This window comes from Carcharodon carcharias, chromosome 6, assembly GCF_017639515.1.
Source record: "Carcharodon carcharias isolate sCarCar2 chromosome 6, sCarCar2.pri, whole genome shotgun sequence".
Taxonomy (NCBI): Eukaryota; Metazoa; Chordata; class Chondrichthyes; order Lamniformes; family Lamnidae; genus Carcharodon; species Carcharodon carcharias.
The window spans coordinates 100,786,203-100,799,044 of NC_054472.1; the positions used below are offsets into that span (position 1 = coordinate 100,786,203).

Consider the following 12,842-nt stretch of genomic DNA (forward strand, 5'->3'; position numbering starts at 1 on the left):
CAACTCTTTTCTTCTCCGCCGATGCTGCCAGACCTGCTGAGTTTTTCCAGGTAATTCTGTTTTTGTTTTGGATTTCCAGCATCCGCAGTTTTTTTGTTTTTATTACCAAAGGTCAATATGTAGTTCAGAACTTGTAATTTCCTGGCATCAATTGTGAAAAATCTAGCTGAAGCACTGGGAGTTTACCAACAAACCTTAAAATCTCTCCCATTTGAGGCTGAGCATGAATAACTGAAGCTAACCTTTTGCAAAACATCTAGATAATTTGTTTAAGAAAAACAAAACTAAAGTATAAATACAGCAAATAAACTGACTAGACGAACCTTTTCTGCCAGGAGAAAACTTGGGTTGCTATTGATGCTGGGGCAAAAATAAACTAAATATGGCTTAGAATGAGGCCTTACACAGAGAAAAGATGTGGGAAGTGCACCTGACTACATAGGTTAAAATTGTAAAATGTACAAAGTCTCGAGATACCCAGATAAAACTCCATTTCTCCTTCACTAGCAAAAATATTTTGCATACGAGCATATGAACTGGGGGCAGGAGTAGGCCACTCGGCTCCTCGAGACTGCTCCACCATTCACTAAAATCATGGCGCATCTGATTGTAACCTCAACCCCACATTCCTGCCTACCTCCAATAACCTTTCACCTCCTTGTTAATCATGAATCTATCTAGCTCCACCTTAAAAATATTCAAAGACTCTGCTTCCACTGCTTTTTGAGGAAGAGAGTTCCAAAGACACTCAATCATCAGAGAAAAAATTTCTCCTCAGCTCTGTCTTAAATGAGCGACCTCTTATTTTTAAGTTGACCCCTAGTTCTAGATTCTCCCACAAGAGGAAACATCGTCTCCATATCCACCCTGTCAAGACCCCTCAGGAGTGTAAAAGTTTCAATTAAGTCGCCTCTTACCCTTTTAAATTCCAGTGGATACAAGCCTAACCTGTTCAGCCTTTCCTCAAAAGACAACCCGCCCACTCCTAGTATTAGTCTGGTAAACCTTTTCTGAACTGCTTCTCACACATTTACATCTTTCTTTAAATAAGGAGACCAGTGCTGTACACAATACATCAGGTGTGGTCTCACCAATGACTTGTACTGAAACATAACCTCCCTACTTTTGTAATCAATTCTCCTCACAATAAATTATAACATTCTATTAGCTTTCCTAATTACTTGCTGTACCTGTATACAAGCCCCTTTTGGAATTCATGCACTGGGACACCCAAACGTCCCTGAATCTCAAAGCCCTGCAATCTCTCACTATTTAGATAATAAGTTTCTTATTCTCCCTACGAAATGAACAATTTCACATTTGCCCACATTATACTCCATTTGCCAGATCTTTGCCCATAAAGTAAACCTAGCAATGTCACTTTGTAGCCTCCTTATGTCCTCTTCAGAATTTACTTTCCTACTTGTACTTAGGTTTCCAGAAGGCATTTGACAAGGTGCCACATCAAAGGTTATTGCAGAAAAACTCATGGGGAGAATTTTCTCCCCGTCGAGTGGGCCAGTCGGGAGCAGGCGCGGAGCTGATTGCCGCCTGCGATCAACTGTGTGCCATTTTACGCGGGCGGGCCAATTAAGGCCCGCCCAGCATGATGCGCACCCGGGCGGGGAGGAGGGAGAGTCAGGCCTGTGCTCTTTCGCGCATGTGCCTCAGGGAGATTAAGTTCAGTGCCAATGATGGTAAAAATAAAAAAATAAAATTATTCAAAAATGTCCCCACATGTGACAGCGTCACATAAATTGGGACATGTTTATGAATTTTAATTCAAATTTTTATTCAATTATTTTGTTCAACCCTTCATGAAACCTCATCTCGCCCGTGGATGAAGTTTCACGAGAGCTGCCTGGGCTCTTCGCCTGCCCGCCAACCTTAAGGTTGGATGGGCAGCCCTGATAATTGCTTTAATTAGTTCATTATAATAAAGACAAAATACTGCGGATACAGGAAATCTGAAACAAGAACAAAAAATGCTGGAAAAACTCAGCAGGTCTGACAGCATCTGTGGAGAGAAAGACAGAGTTAACGTTTCGAGTCAGTATGACTCTTCTTCAGAGGTCATTAGTTCACTAATGGCCTTAACAGGCCTGACAGTTCGGCGGGTGCACAGCTGACTCTGGTGCGTGCCCGCCAAATGGAAGAGCAGAATGACGCGCGGTGACATTGGGACACACGCCCGACGTCACCACGTGTCCTTTTATGCCTCCGCATGCCGACCAGAAGATTCTGCCCATGGTGTAAGGGTAACATATTGGCATGGATAGAAGATTGGCCAGCTAACAGGAAGTAGAGAGTTGGCATAAATGGATCTTCTGGTTGGCAGGATGTGAGGAGTGGTGTGCCACAGGGATCTGTGCTGGGGCCTTAACTTTTTACAATTTATATAAACGAGTTGGATGAAGGGGCTGAAGGAATGGTTGCTAAATTTTCTAACACTACAAACATATGAATTAAGAGAACCAGAAAAAGACCCATTTCTGCCAACTCTGCTTCTATCCATGTCAATATGTTACTCCAAAACAAAAACAGAATTACCTGGAAAAACTCAGCAGGTCTGGCAGCATCGGCGGAGAAGAAAAGAGTTGACGTTTCGAGTCCTCATGACCCTTCGACAGAACTTGAGTTCGAGTCCAAGAAAGAGTTGAAATATAAGCTGGTTTAAGGTGTTTAACCTAATCCGCGTTTGGTCTCTCCAATGTAGAGGAGACCACATTGGGAGCAACAAATGCAGTAGACTAAGTTGGGGGAAATGCAAGTGAAATGCTGCTTCACTTGAAAAGAGTGTTTGGGCCCTTGGACAGTGAGGAGAGAGGAAATGAAGGGGCAGGTGTTGCATCTTTTGTGTGGGCATGGGGTAGTACCATAGGAGGGGGTTGAGGAGTAGGGGGTGATGGAGGAGTGGACCAGGGTGTCCCGGAGGGAGCGATCCCTACGGAATGCCGATAAGGGGGGTGAAGGGAAGATGTGTTTGGTGGTGGCATCATGCTGGAGTTGGCGGAAATGGCAGCGGATGATCCTTTGAATGCGGAGGCTGGTGGGGGTGATAAGTGAGGACACGGGGGACCCTATCATGTTTCTGGGAGGGAGGAGAAGGCGTGAGGGCGGATGCGCAGGAGATGGCCGGACACGGTTGAGGGCCCTGTCAACGACCGTGGGTGGAAAACCTTGGTTAAGGAAGAAGGAGGACATGTCAGAGGAACTGTTTTTGAAGGTAGCATCATCGGAACAGATGCGACGGAGGCGAAGGAACTGAGAGAATGGGATGGAGTCCTTACAGGAAGCGGGGTGTGAGGAGCTGTAGTCGAGGTAGCTGTGGAAGTCGGTGGGTTTGTAATGGATATTGGTGGACAGTTTATCACCAGAGATTGAGACAGAGGTCAAGGAAGGGAAGGGAAGTGTCAGAGATGGACCAAGTGAAAATGATGGAGGCTGAGCGTCAACTCGCAGACACTTCCTCCTACCTCTCCCTGGACCATGACCCCACCACTGAACATCAAGCCATTGTTTCCAGGACCGTCACTGACCTCATCTCTTCTGGGGATCTTCCTCCCACAGCTTCCAACCTGATTGTCGCCCAACCTCGGACGGCCCGCTTCCATCTCCCATCCAAAATCCACAAACAGAACTGCCCCGGTAGACCGATCGTCTCAGCTTGCTCCTGCCCCATAGAACTCATGTCTCGTTATCTTGACTCCCTTCTCTCTCCCCTTGTCCAGTCCCTTCCCACCTACATCCGTGATTCCTCTGACACCTTACGTCACATCAACAATTTCCAGTTCCCTGGCCCCAACCGCTTCCTCTTCACCATGGACGTCCAATCCCTCTACACCTACATCCCCCACCAGGATGGTCTGAGGGCCCTTAGCTTCTTCCTCAAACAGAGGCCCGAACAATCCCCATCCACCACTACTCTCCTCCGTCTGGCTGAACTTGTTCTCACACTGAACAATTCCTCCTTCAACTCCTCTCACTTCCTCCAAATAAAAGGTGTAGCGATGGGCACCCACATGGGCCCCAGCTATGCCTGTCTCTTTATGGGGTATGTGGAACATTCCTTGTTCCAGTCCTACTCCGGCCCCCTTCCACAACTCTTTCTCCGGTACATCGATGATTACTTCGGTGCTGCTTCATGCTCTCGTCGGGACTTGGAAAAATTTATTAATTTTGCTTCCAATCTCCACCCCTCCATTATTTTCACGTGGTCCATCTCTGACACTTCCCTTCCCTTCCTTGACCTCTCTGTCTCAATCTCTGGTGATAGACTGTCCACCAATATCCATTACAAACCCACCGACTCCCACAGCTACCTCGACTACAGTTCCTCACACCCCACTTCCTGTAAGGACTCCATCCCATTCTCTCAGTTCCTTCGCCTCCGTCGCATCTGCTCCGATGATGCTACCTTCAAAAACAGTTCCTCTGACATGTCCTCCTTCTTCCTTAACCGAGGATTTCCACCCACGGTGGTTGACAGGGCCCTCAACCGTGTCCGGCCCATCTCCCGCGCATCCACCCTCATGCCTTCTCCTCCCTCCCAGAAACATGATAGGGTCCCCCTTGTCCTCACTTATCACCACACCAGCCTCCGCATTCAAAGGATCATCCTCCGCCATTTCCGCCATGATGCCACCACCAAACACATCTTCCCTTCACCCCCCCTTATTGGCATTCCATAGGGATCGCTCCCTCTGGGACACCCTGGTCCACTCCTCCATCAGCCCCTCCTATGGCACCACCCCATGCTCACGCAAAAGATGCAACACCTGCCCCTTCATTTCCTCTCTCCTCACCGTCCAAGGGCTCAAACACTCTTTTCAAGTGAAGCAGCATTTCACTTGCATTTCCCCCAACTTAGTCTACTGCATTCGTTGCTCCCAATGTGGTCTCCTCTACACTGGAGAGACCAAACGTAAACTCGGCGACCGCTTTGCAGAACACCTGCGGTCTGTCCGCAAGAATGACCCAAACCTCTCTGTCGCTTGCCATTTTAACACTCCACCCTGCTCTCTTGCCCATATGTCTGTCCTTGGCTTGCTGCATTGTTCCAGTGAAGCCCAACGCAAACTGGAGGAACAACACCTCATCTTCCGACTAGGCACTTTACAGCCTTCCAGACTGAATATTGAATTCAACAACTTTAGGTCTTGAGCTCCCCCCTCCATCCCCACCCCCTTTCTGTTTCCCCCTTCCTTTTGTTTTTTTCCAATAAATTATATAGATTTTTCTTTTCTCACCTATTTCCATTATTTTTAAATATTTCAAATCTTTTATGCTCTCCCCACCCCCACTAGAGCTATGCCTTGAGTGCCCTACCATCCATTCCTAATTAGCACATTCGTTTAGATAATATCACCAACTTTAACACCTATGTGTTCTTTTGTCCTGTTGCGTGTGACATCTTTTGATGATCTGCTTCTATCACTGCTTTTGCCTACAACCACACCACCCCCCTCCACTTCGCTCTCTCTCTCTCTCTCTCTCTCTCTCTCTCTCCCCCCCCCCCCCCCCCCCCCCCCCCCCCCCCCCGCCCAACACATCTTAAACCAGCTTATATTCCAACTCTTTCTTGGACTCGAACTCAAGTTCTGTCGAAGGGTCATGAGGACTCGAAACGTCAACTCTTTTCTTCTCCGCCGATGCTGCCAGACCTGCTGAGTTTTTCCAGGTAATTCTGTCTTTATTTTGGATTTCTAGCATCCGCAGTTTTTTTGTTTTTATCAATATGTTACTCGCTACACCATGAGCTTTTATTTTCCTGCAATAACCTTTGATGTGGCACTTTGTCAAATGCCTTCTGGAAATCTAAGGACAGTTCTTTATCCACAGCACACCTGACTCCTTCAATGAATTTCAATAAATTGGTTAAACATGATTTCCCTTTTACAAAACTGTGTTGACCCTGCCTGATTGCCTTGAATTTCTCTAAGTGGCCTGCTATAACATCTTTAATAATAGCTTCTAACATTTTCTCTATGACAGATACTAGACTAACCGGCTTATAGTTTCCTGCTATCTGTCTCCCTCCCTTCTTGAATAAAGAAGTTAGATTTGCTATTTTCCAATCTAATGGAACCTTCCCTGAATCTAGGGAATTTTGGAAAATTAAGGCCAGTGCATCAACTATCTCACTAGCTACTTCTTTCAAGACCTCTGGGTGAAGTCCATCCGGACCTGGGGATCTGTCAGCCCGTGGTCCCAACAATTTGCTTAATACCACTTCCCTGGTGATTGTAATTTTCCTGAGTTCCTCCCTCTCTTCCATTATCTGATTTACAGCTTTTTCTGGGATGTTACTTGTGTCCTCTATAGGGAAGACCGAAGCAAAATATCTGTTTAATTCATCCGGCATCTCCCAACTTTCCATTATCAATTCCCCAGATGCACTCCCTATACAACCAACACCCACATTGTTAACTCTTTTCTTATTTAAATATGTATTGAAACTTGTACTATTCTTTCTTTCATACTCTAATTTTTCCCTCATTAACCATTTTGTCATTCATTACTGTTATTTATATTATTTCCAATTATCTGACCTGCCACCTGTTTTTATGTAATTTTATGCTTTTTCTTTAAGTTTGATATGGTCTTTAACTTTTTTACTTAACCACGGATGGTGAGCCCTCCCCTCGTAATTTCTCTCTTTCATTGGAATGTATCTATTCTGAAATATCTCTTTAAATGTCTGCCACTGAACTTCTATTGACATATCCTTTAACCTCATTTGCTAGTTCACTTTACCTAGCTCTGCTTTCATGCCCTCATAATTCCATTATTTAAGTTTAGGTAATGAATAGCGATTTGAATGGCTTCAATCTTGGATGCACTCGTTTCTCCCTCAAAATGAATGTAACATTCAACCATATTATGATCGCTGCTACCTAGGGGTCCCTTCACTGAGGTTATCAATTGATCCTCTCTCGTTGCTCAATACCAAGTCTGGCATAGCCTGATCTCTGGTTTCTTATGTCATTTATGAAAATTAGATATAATTCCAAATAAGATGATAATAAAGTAAAATTACCATTTGGTAATATATTTTCAAAAAACAAATTAAGGTTGGAGGAGTAGTAAAGTTTTAACACAAAGGTATTCAAGGTTAGGTGATGCAGCATCCAAGACATTGCAAATAACTCTCTTCCTTTATGAGCTCAACCTGAAATCTAACTAATACCTACTAGTTGCAGAAAAATGATTCTTTTTTTGACAGTTTTAGCCCTTGATTCACTCCATTATCTTAAAATTCTAGCCTTCATCAGGAAACTAAACAAATTCAGTATATAAAAAATGTCATCTCCAAGCTTAGCAAATGCATCTCTGACTGTTATCAGTAAGGTAAGAAGAAAATTGAAACGTGACTTGTGGTTTGTGGTGTCGGAACAGGGCACCTTGACCTCTAGAACCTATGTAAAACTTAATCAAGATGAATAGGATGAGTTTCGTCTCCCAACTTAATTCGTCACAAAACTGCGAATGATTCAGCACTAATAAGCAACGTCATTGAGAGCAACTGTAAGGACAGGGAGTAAAGAAGAAATGCTACACTGGAGCTGTTGGGTTGCTTTTCTGAGATTCAGATCAACCAGGGGAATTTATGCCAAACCTAACTCATACATTATCTGATTTGGGAGTGCTTGGATGTAAAATGTTGAAAAGTACATCATATTCCAGTACCAACAAAGTTAACTTGATAAGGGCAAGAAATTCCAAAAGTAAACACTGACATGCACTTTACCAGACTTGAACCCTTCAAATACCATCAGCAAAAAAAATAACTAAATTCTACTCATCATTGGACCAGATCTTTGTATAGATTTTTATTATTTGAAGCCATTCAAATCGCTATTCATTACCTAAAAGGTTTAACTATGTAGTCATGGTAGCTACCATTAAAGATTTCATAATCAGCATGAACATATCAGCACATTACCTACCCGTTGCAGAAAAGGCATTCAGAATTAAATATGAATACAGCAACTATGCTCAATTAATCAAATCTGATCCACATCACCTTAACAATAAGAAGTGATTCAGTTTCATAAAAGAAGAGCTGGGTATGGAATGTCGGTACCCTATGCAGCTACCTTTATCTACATGGTCATTCTACATTAGTAAATGACCACAAAATACAAGTTCCTACTACAATGCATTATACAGACGTAATTGGATTTCTGCAGGATGGTAGAATAAGCAACTCAAAGTTGTGGTACTGTACCTCTTTTCCCAGCTAATGCAAACTGAATTGAATTGCCTCCAACTCCACAAAATGCATCCAAAATGATATCACAGTGGAAACTCTGCATGACACGATTGGCAATGTGCTCAGCAATCTTCTCAGGAGTGACTGAAAACCAGCCTTCTAGAAGATAAAAACACGATTCACGTTTGTGGTGCATGTAAATAGCTTCATTTTATGGCACAGATGGTGCTATACAAATTTGAAATGCATTATAGGTACAAAGTCGTTAGTTGGAGGGGCACAGCACCCCTCCAGCCTCACATTACCATTATAACCGCACTCTTAATTGTACACCAGGATAAAAGTGCCCTTCCCCTGCAACCAGCTGCACTTGAACGCAAGAACAAGCTGATGCCCAGGATAACTGATATTTCAATACTAATGCTGCCAAGTGGGAATCTAGAAAGTCCTATTGCCACACACAGAATGCTAAACACAGCTCTCAGCTTTTCAATGTAGATATGAAATGCTCCTCCATTTATATTCGGAGTTCTATAGTGAGAGAAAAGGGAGTAAGAGGGGATTCTATCATAAACATAAAGGAATTGACACTATTAACGATGCACGCAAATGTGCAACAGACCATAAGACCAATATACCTATGAGCAACATGAGTACAAGGAAAGTGGAGCAAATGGATGACCATTCACCCAAGGATTCCAAACAAGACAAGTGTGTATCCAAAAGAACACCGCACTTGCAACGTGAAACAATGCAGTCACCAGCTACACAATGTCAATCTGATCCCTAGTGTGGTGTGACATGCAGGACGGGTTCAGAGGTACGAAAAAGAAAACATAACAAGAGCAAAAAGTTCAATTACCAACCCTGGTCAAGTTTGACTCCCTCGTCGAAGCGCGAAAACAGTCTATAACGCTGAACCCAGTACTTGGTCAATTCTGGAACGGCTACAATATCAGGCGGTATATGAAAAACTTTCTTTTTCTTCCTTCGCTTTTTATCCTTTCTAAGACTCTTCATTTGTTGTGCTGCAAAAGAGCTGCAATGGATTAACACTTATTTATTAAAATAGATTAATTTTTCAGCTAAAAACAGGTGCACATTGATGTCCGTACATGTGCTGCATTCTACCAGAAAACATGAATTTTCATCAGTGTTGTTCCTACAGTTAGCTAAATATTTTTAAAAATTGACTTACGCTTTTCAGGAATATATCAGAGTGTGTCGACTCTGGACTCCTGTGCACATACAGTGAAGTACTCTAAAGTAGAGGAACATTTGCTTTTAAGCAAACACGGCAGTCATTGAGTGACAAGAGTTCTCAATGTTGGCTGGGTCACCAAAGAACCCAGCAGAAACCCGAAATTCCTAAAGGGGTGGAGGGGATAATTTCACCCAAGGTGCTCTTAGATGCACCAAACAGGTCAGCTACAAAGCAACGCTAAGAGGTTTTGCAGAAGTTCAAATGTCCACCATCTTGCTCAGAGGCTTGTAAATGGCAAGGGAGAGCATAAAGGAATGAGAAAAATTAAATAGCAAAACATATTTTTTAAAACAGGTGAAGATTACTTTTTAAACTTGTGCTCAAATGTTCATTGGTATAAACTTATTACAAAATTAGTCAGAACGCTTTATAGCAAGCATAATACAAAGCATGTACCCACACATTTGTACCAAAAGTGGAAAAATAATGAATTAAGATGGTTTTATGTTGTAAAGGACACTGGGGGCCAGTGATAATTTTATTGTGCAGTAGGTGTTCTTTTGCAAAATTGAATGAGCCTGTGAAAATCTGAAATTGTGGTTTGAATCTGTGACTCAGCAAAAAAAAGGCCTGGATGCCTTAAAGTCCACCCTGTAATTTGATACATACATTCATCAGCCCTCTCAGTTACATCAGCATCAGGAAGAAGAAAGTCTGGAATATCAATTGGAACCAGCTGTCTGTCAGAATACGGTTCACAGTTTTTGGTAGGAGCAGCGGTCATATCATGTATTTCGGGAAGCTGCTCATTGTTGCCTTCATTGCAGATATTCAATTTGGAGGGGACGTTGACACAAGCTAGGAATTCTCCATCATCACAAGTTCCTTCATCTCTATTTCCACCGTTGCTGTTTTCGCAAATAGTGGAGCTTTCTGCTTTAGAACTGTGGTGCTGCTCAGAGCTGGTGTATTCCTCAGAGCTAAGTACCATGCCGGGTTGTGTCTCTGTGCCATTTGACTCAGAGTCAGCTGAAGGCACAACTTCTTTTAGAAATCTTTGCACCTGAAATCATTAAAATAAACAGCAATCAATCAACTCCAAAAATGCCACTCACTTTTCCTGTGTTGAGTGCGCTAAAGAATAATAGGTGACTGTGTATCAAGAGCTGTTTTGAAACTAGTGCATCTTTATTTAATACTTTCATATGTGCATAAAACCTCAAATATATCTGTAATTTAACCTTCAACAGCAGTTTAATACACACAAAAGAAACATTTGGTTTTGTTTCAGTTTATTTTGAAAAATAGACAGTAAGATATATTAAGATAAAAGGAAAATATGCAAAAGTCAAAATTCCAACCCTCTATTTGATCATTACTAACAATGAAAAAGCATGACTGGGGCCATGAATGTTGGTTCTAGCCCATAATTTTACTAGGAAGTGGGTTCAACTCATCAGTCTGGGCCGAATTCAAACCCAGTACCAGAGGTGCTAACCCACTGCATCACTCAGCCCAGTGTTGTATAATTTTTATTACCTTTGCCAAGGTTCTGCTTTTCTTAAACTTCAGAACGTCCCCTTCTTCACTGAAGAATATGTGTTTATTTTTGGTAGCTGCTGGCTGATGCATGTCAAGACGTCTGGACAACTCAGCGACATTACGATAGTGTGCGTGTCCATGACTAAATTTTGAAATGCTGCATGTGAAGATTAAAGGAAAACACAAAGGCATCTAAGATTAATAATTCTTCTTGAGGGTGTTGTGCAGGGCAGGTGAACACTGCAACAGTCTTAGAACCTCTTGTACTTTCAGGGGGATTTAAATCTCTAAGCTACTGCTGTTGGAAACTAACTGTTTATTATTTTATGGCCAGAAATATGGATCATATTTCCTATATTTGTAACCATGCCAATTTATAAATGTGGGTATATCAATATCAATCACAAACTTTACTCCGTCATCAACGTTTATTTGGTTACAGAAAGAAAAGCAGAGATGAAAGAGAAGTAATATTTCTAGTGAAAGATTGTTAGGGACAAATCCAACGAGATCTTAAAGAAAATGTTCTTTCTGCATGCTTTTGCTGAGTTTCTTGTCATCTGACTCTTGCTTCCTCTTTTGCCAAGTCTGTTGGTGTCAGTGAAGGATTTGTGTGGTATGGTCTCTCATTCTTTCTCTTGGGACATATAGAAATTACAGGATGTCAGGTCTCTCCATGCCAACAGCTTATTAGCTAAGAAAGTTCAGTGTGAGGTTACTATGGAAATTGTAGCTTAACAAGAGCTGATGTAAGGTTGTGCCTGGCTATCTTTCAGCACATTGAAGGTTTGAAATGAGATGAGTTGATCCTTTAGTGGCTGGCTGACTATTACTTCCTGCTCACTCTGTAATTGTTCAAATAATCTGAATTTTAGTGAAGATCTAGAGGCCCCAATTTCTAGGTGTTTGTTGTTTCTCTAAGCTGATACTAACACAGGAAGGTTTTTTATTAAGATAAAATTACAGAGTTGATTGAACTAACTTCATTTTATCAATAACATAGATAATTGGAGTATTTTATCTCTTGCCTATTTAAATAGAATTGTAACATAGAAGCATCAAGTCCTACATAAGAGAGGTAGGGAGAGATTTATGAGAGAAAGATAAAGTAGAATGAGAGAGAGAGAACTGGGGCAAAATAGAATAGAATTTAATTCATGCATGGGATATGAGGACCACTGGCAAGATCAACATTTATTGCCCATCCTTAATTGCCCTCCAGAGATGGTGGTGAGTCACCTTCTTGAACTATGCAATGATGTGAACAGTTTGGTGCAACTGGGTGGTTTGCTAGGCCGTTTCAGAGGGCAGTTAAGAGTCAACCACATTGCTGTGGATCTAGAGTCACCTATAGGCCAGACTAGGCAAGGATGGCAATTTCTTTCCATAAAGGACATTAGTGAACCAGATGGATTTTATTTTTTACAACAATCTAGTAGTTACATGGTCACCATTACTGATGCCAGCTTTACATTCCAGATTTATTTAATTAACTGAATTCAAATTCTCTAGCTAAAGTGGTGTGATTTCATCTCTGGTCTTAGGTTTGTGTTCATGTTTTTGGTCCAGTAGCATAGCCATTATGCTACCACTCCGAACAGTATATTGATTACCATAATATACATGATTCATGACTGGGTCCAAAATGATGGAAAACAACTTATTAAATAGTACAGAAATTGAGTATTGCTGAATATAGCTTTAATAGCATGTCTCTTTTTTTCTAGCTTATTAAATGTCAAAAATGATTTTTCTCAGAATGGGCCATATTTCTAGAATTTCCAATGTTAATAAACACATCTAGAGGATCATGAGGGATAATAAGAACTCTTTGAGAACTACTCCAAACACAATACTGTTTAAAAGGTACTGCAGCTCTAT

At 41.9% G+C, this 12,842-nt stretch overlaps 1 protein-coding gene across 9 annotated transcripts in view; it reads right to left on the reverse strand.

The window, feature by feature from the left end:
• tgs1 (trimethylguanosine synthase 1) overlaps positions 1-12,842 on the reverse strand; it is a 77,424-nt gene that overhangs the window by 42,750 nt on the left and 21,832 nt on the right. For 8 of the 9 annotated variants that reach the window (XR_005943318.1, XM_041189934.1, XM_041189935.1 and 5 more), the window contains 4 exons: positions 10,959-11,118; positions 10,089-10,482; positions 9,082-9,243; positions 8,231-8,374 (listed from right to left, as the gene is read on the reverse strand). Coding sequence is in view for 8 of the 9 variants with exons in the window: in XM_041189934.1 (XP_041045868.1) it covers positions 8,231-8,374; positions 9,082-9,243; positions 10,089-10,482; positions 10,959-11,118 (860 nt within the window). In the remaining variant the exon portion in view is untranslated. The remainder of the gene's footprint in view (positions 1-8,230; positions 8,375-9,081; positions 9,244-10,088; positions 10,483-10,958; positions 11,119-12,842) is intronic. The other variant, XM_041189936.1, reaches the window with a different exon arrangement.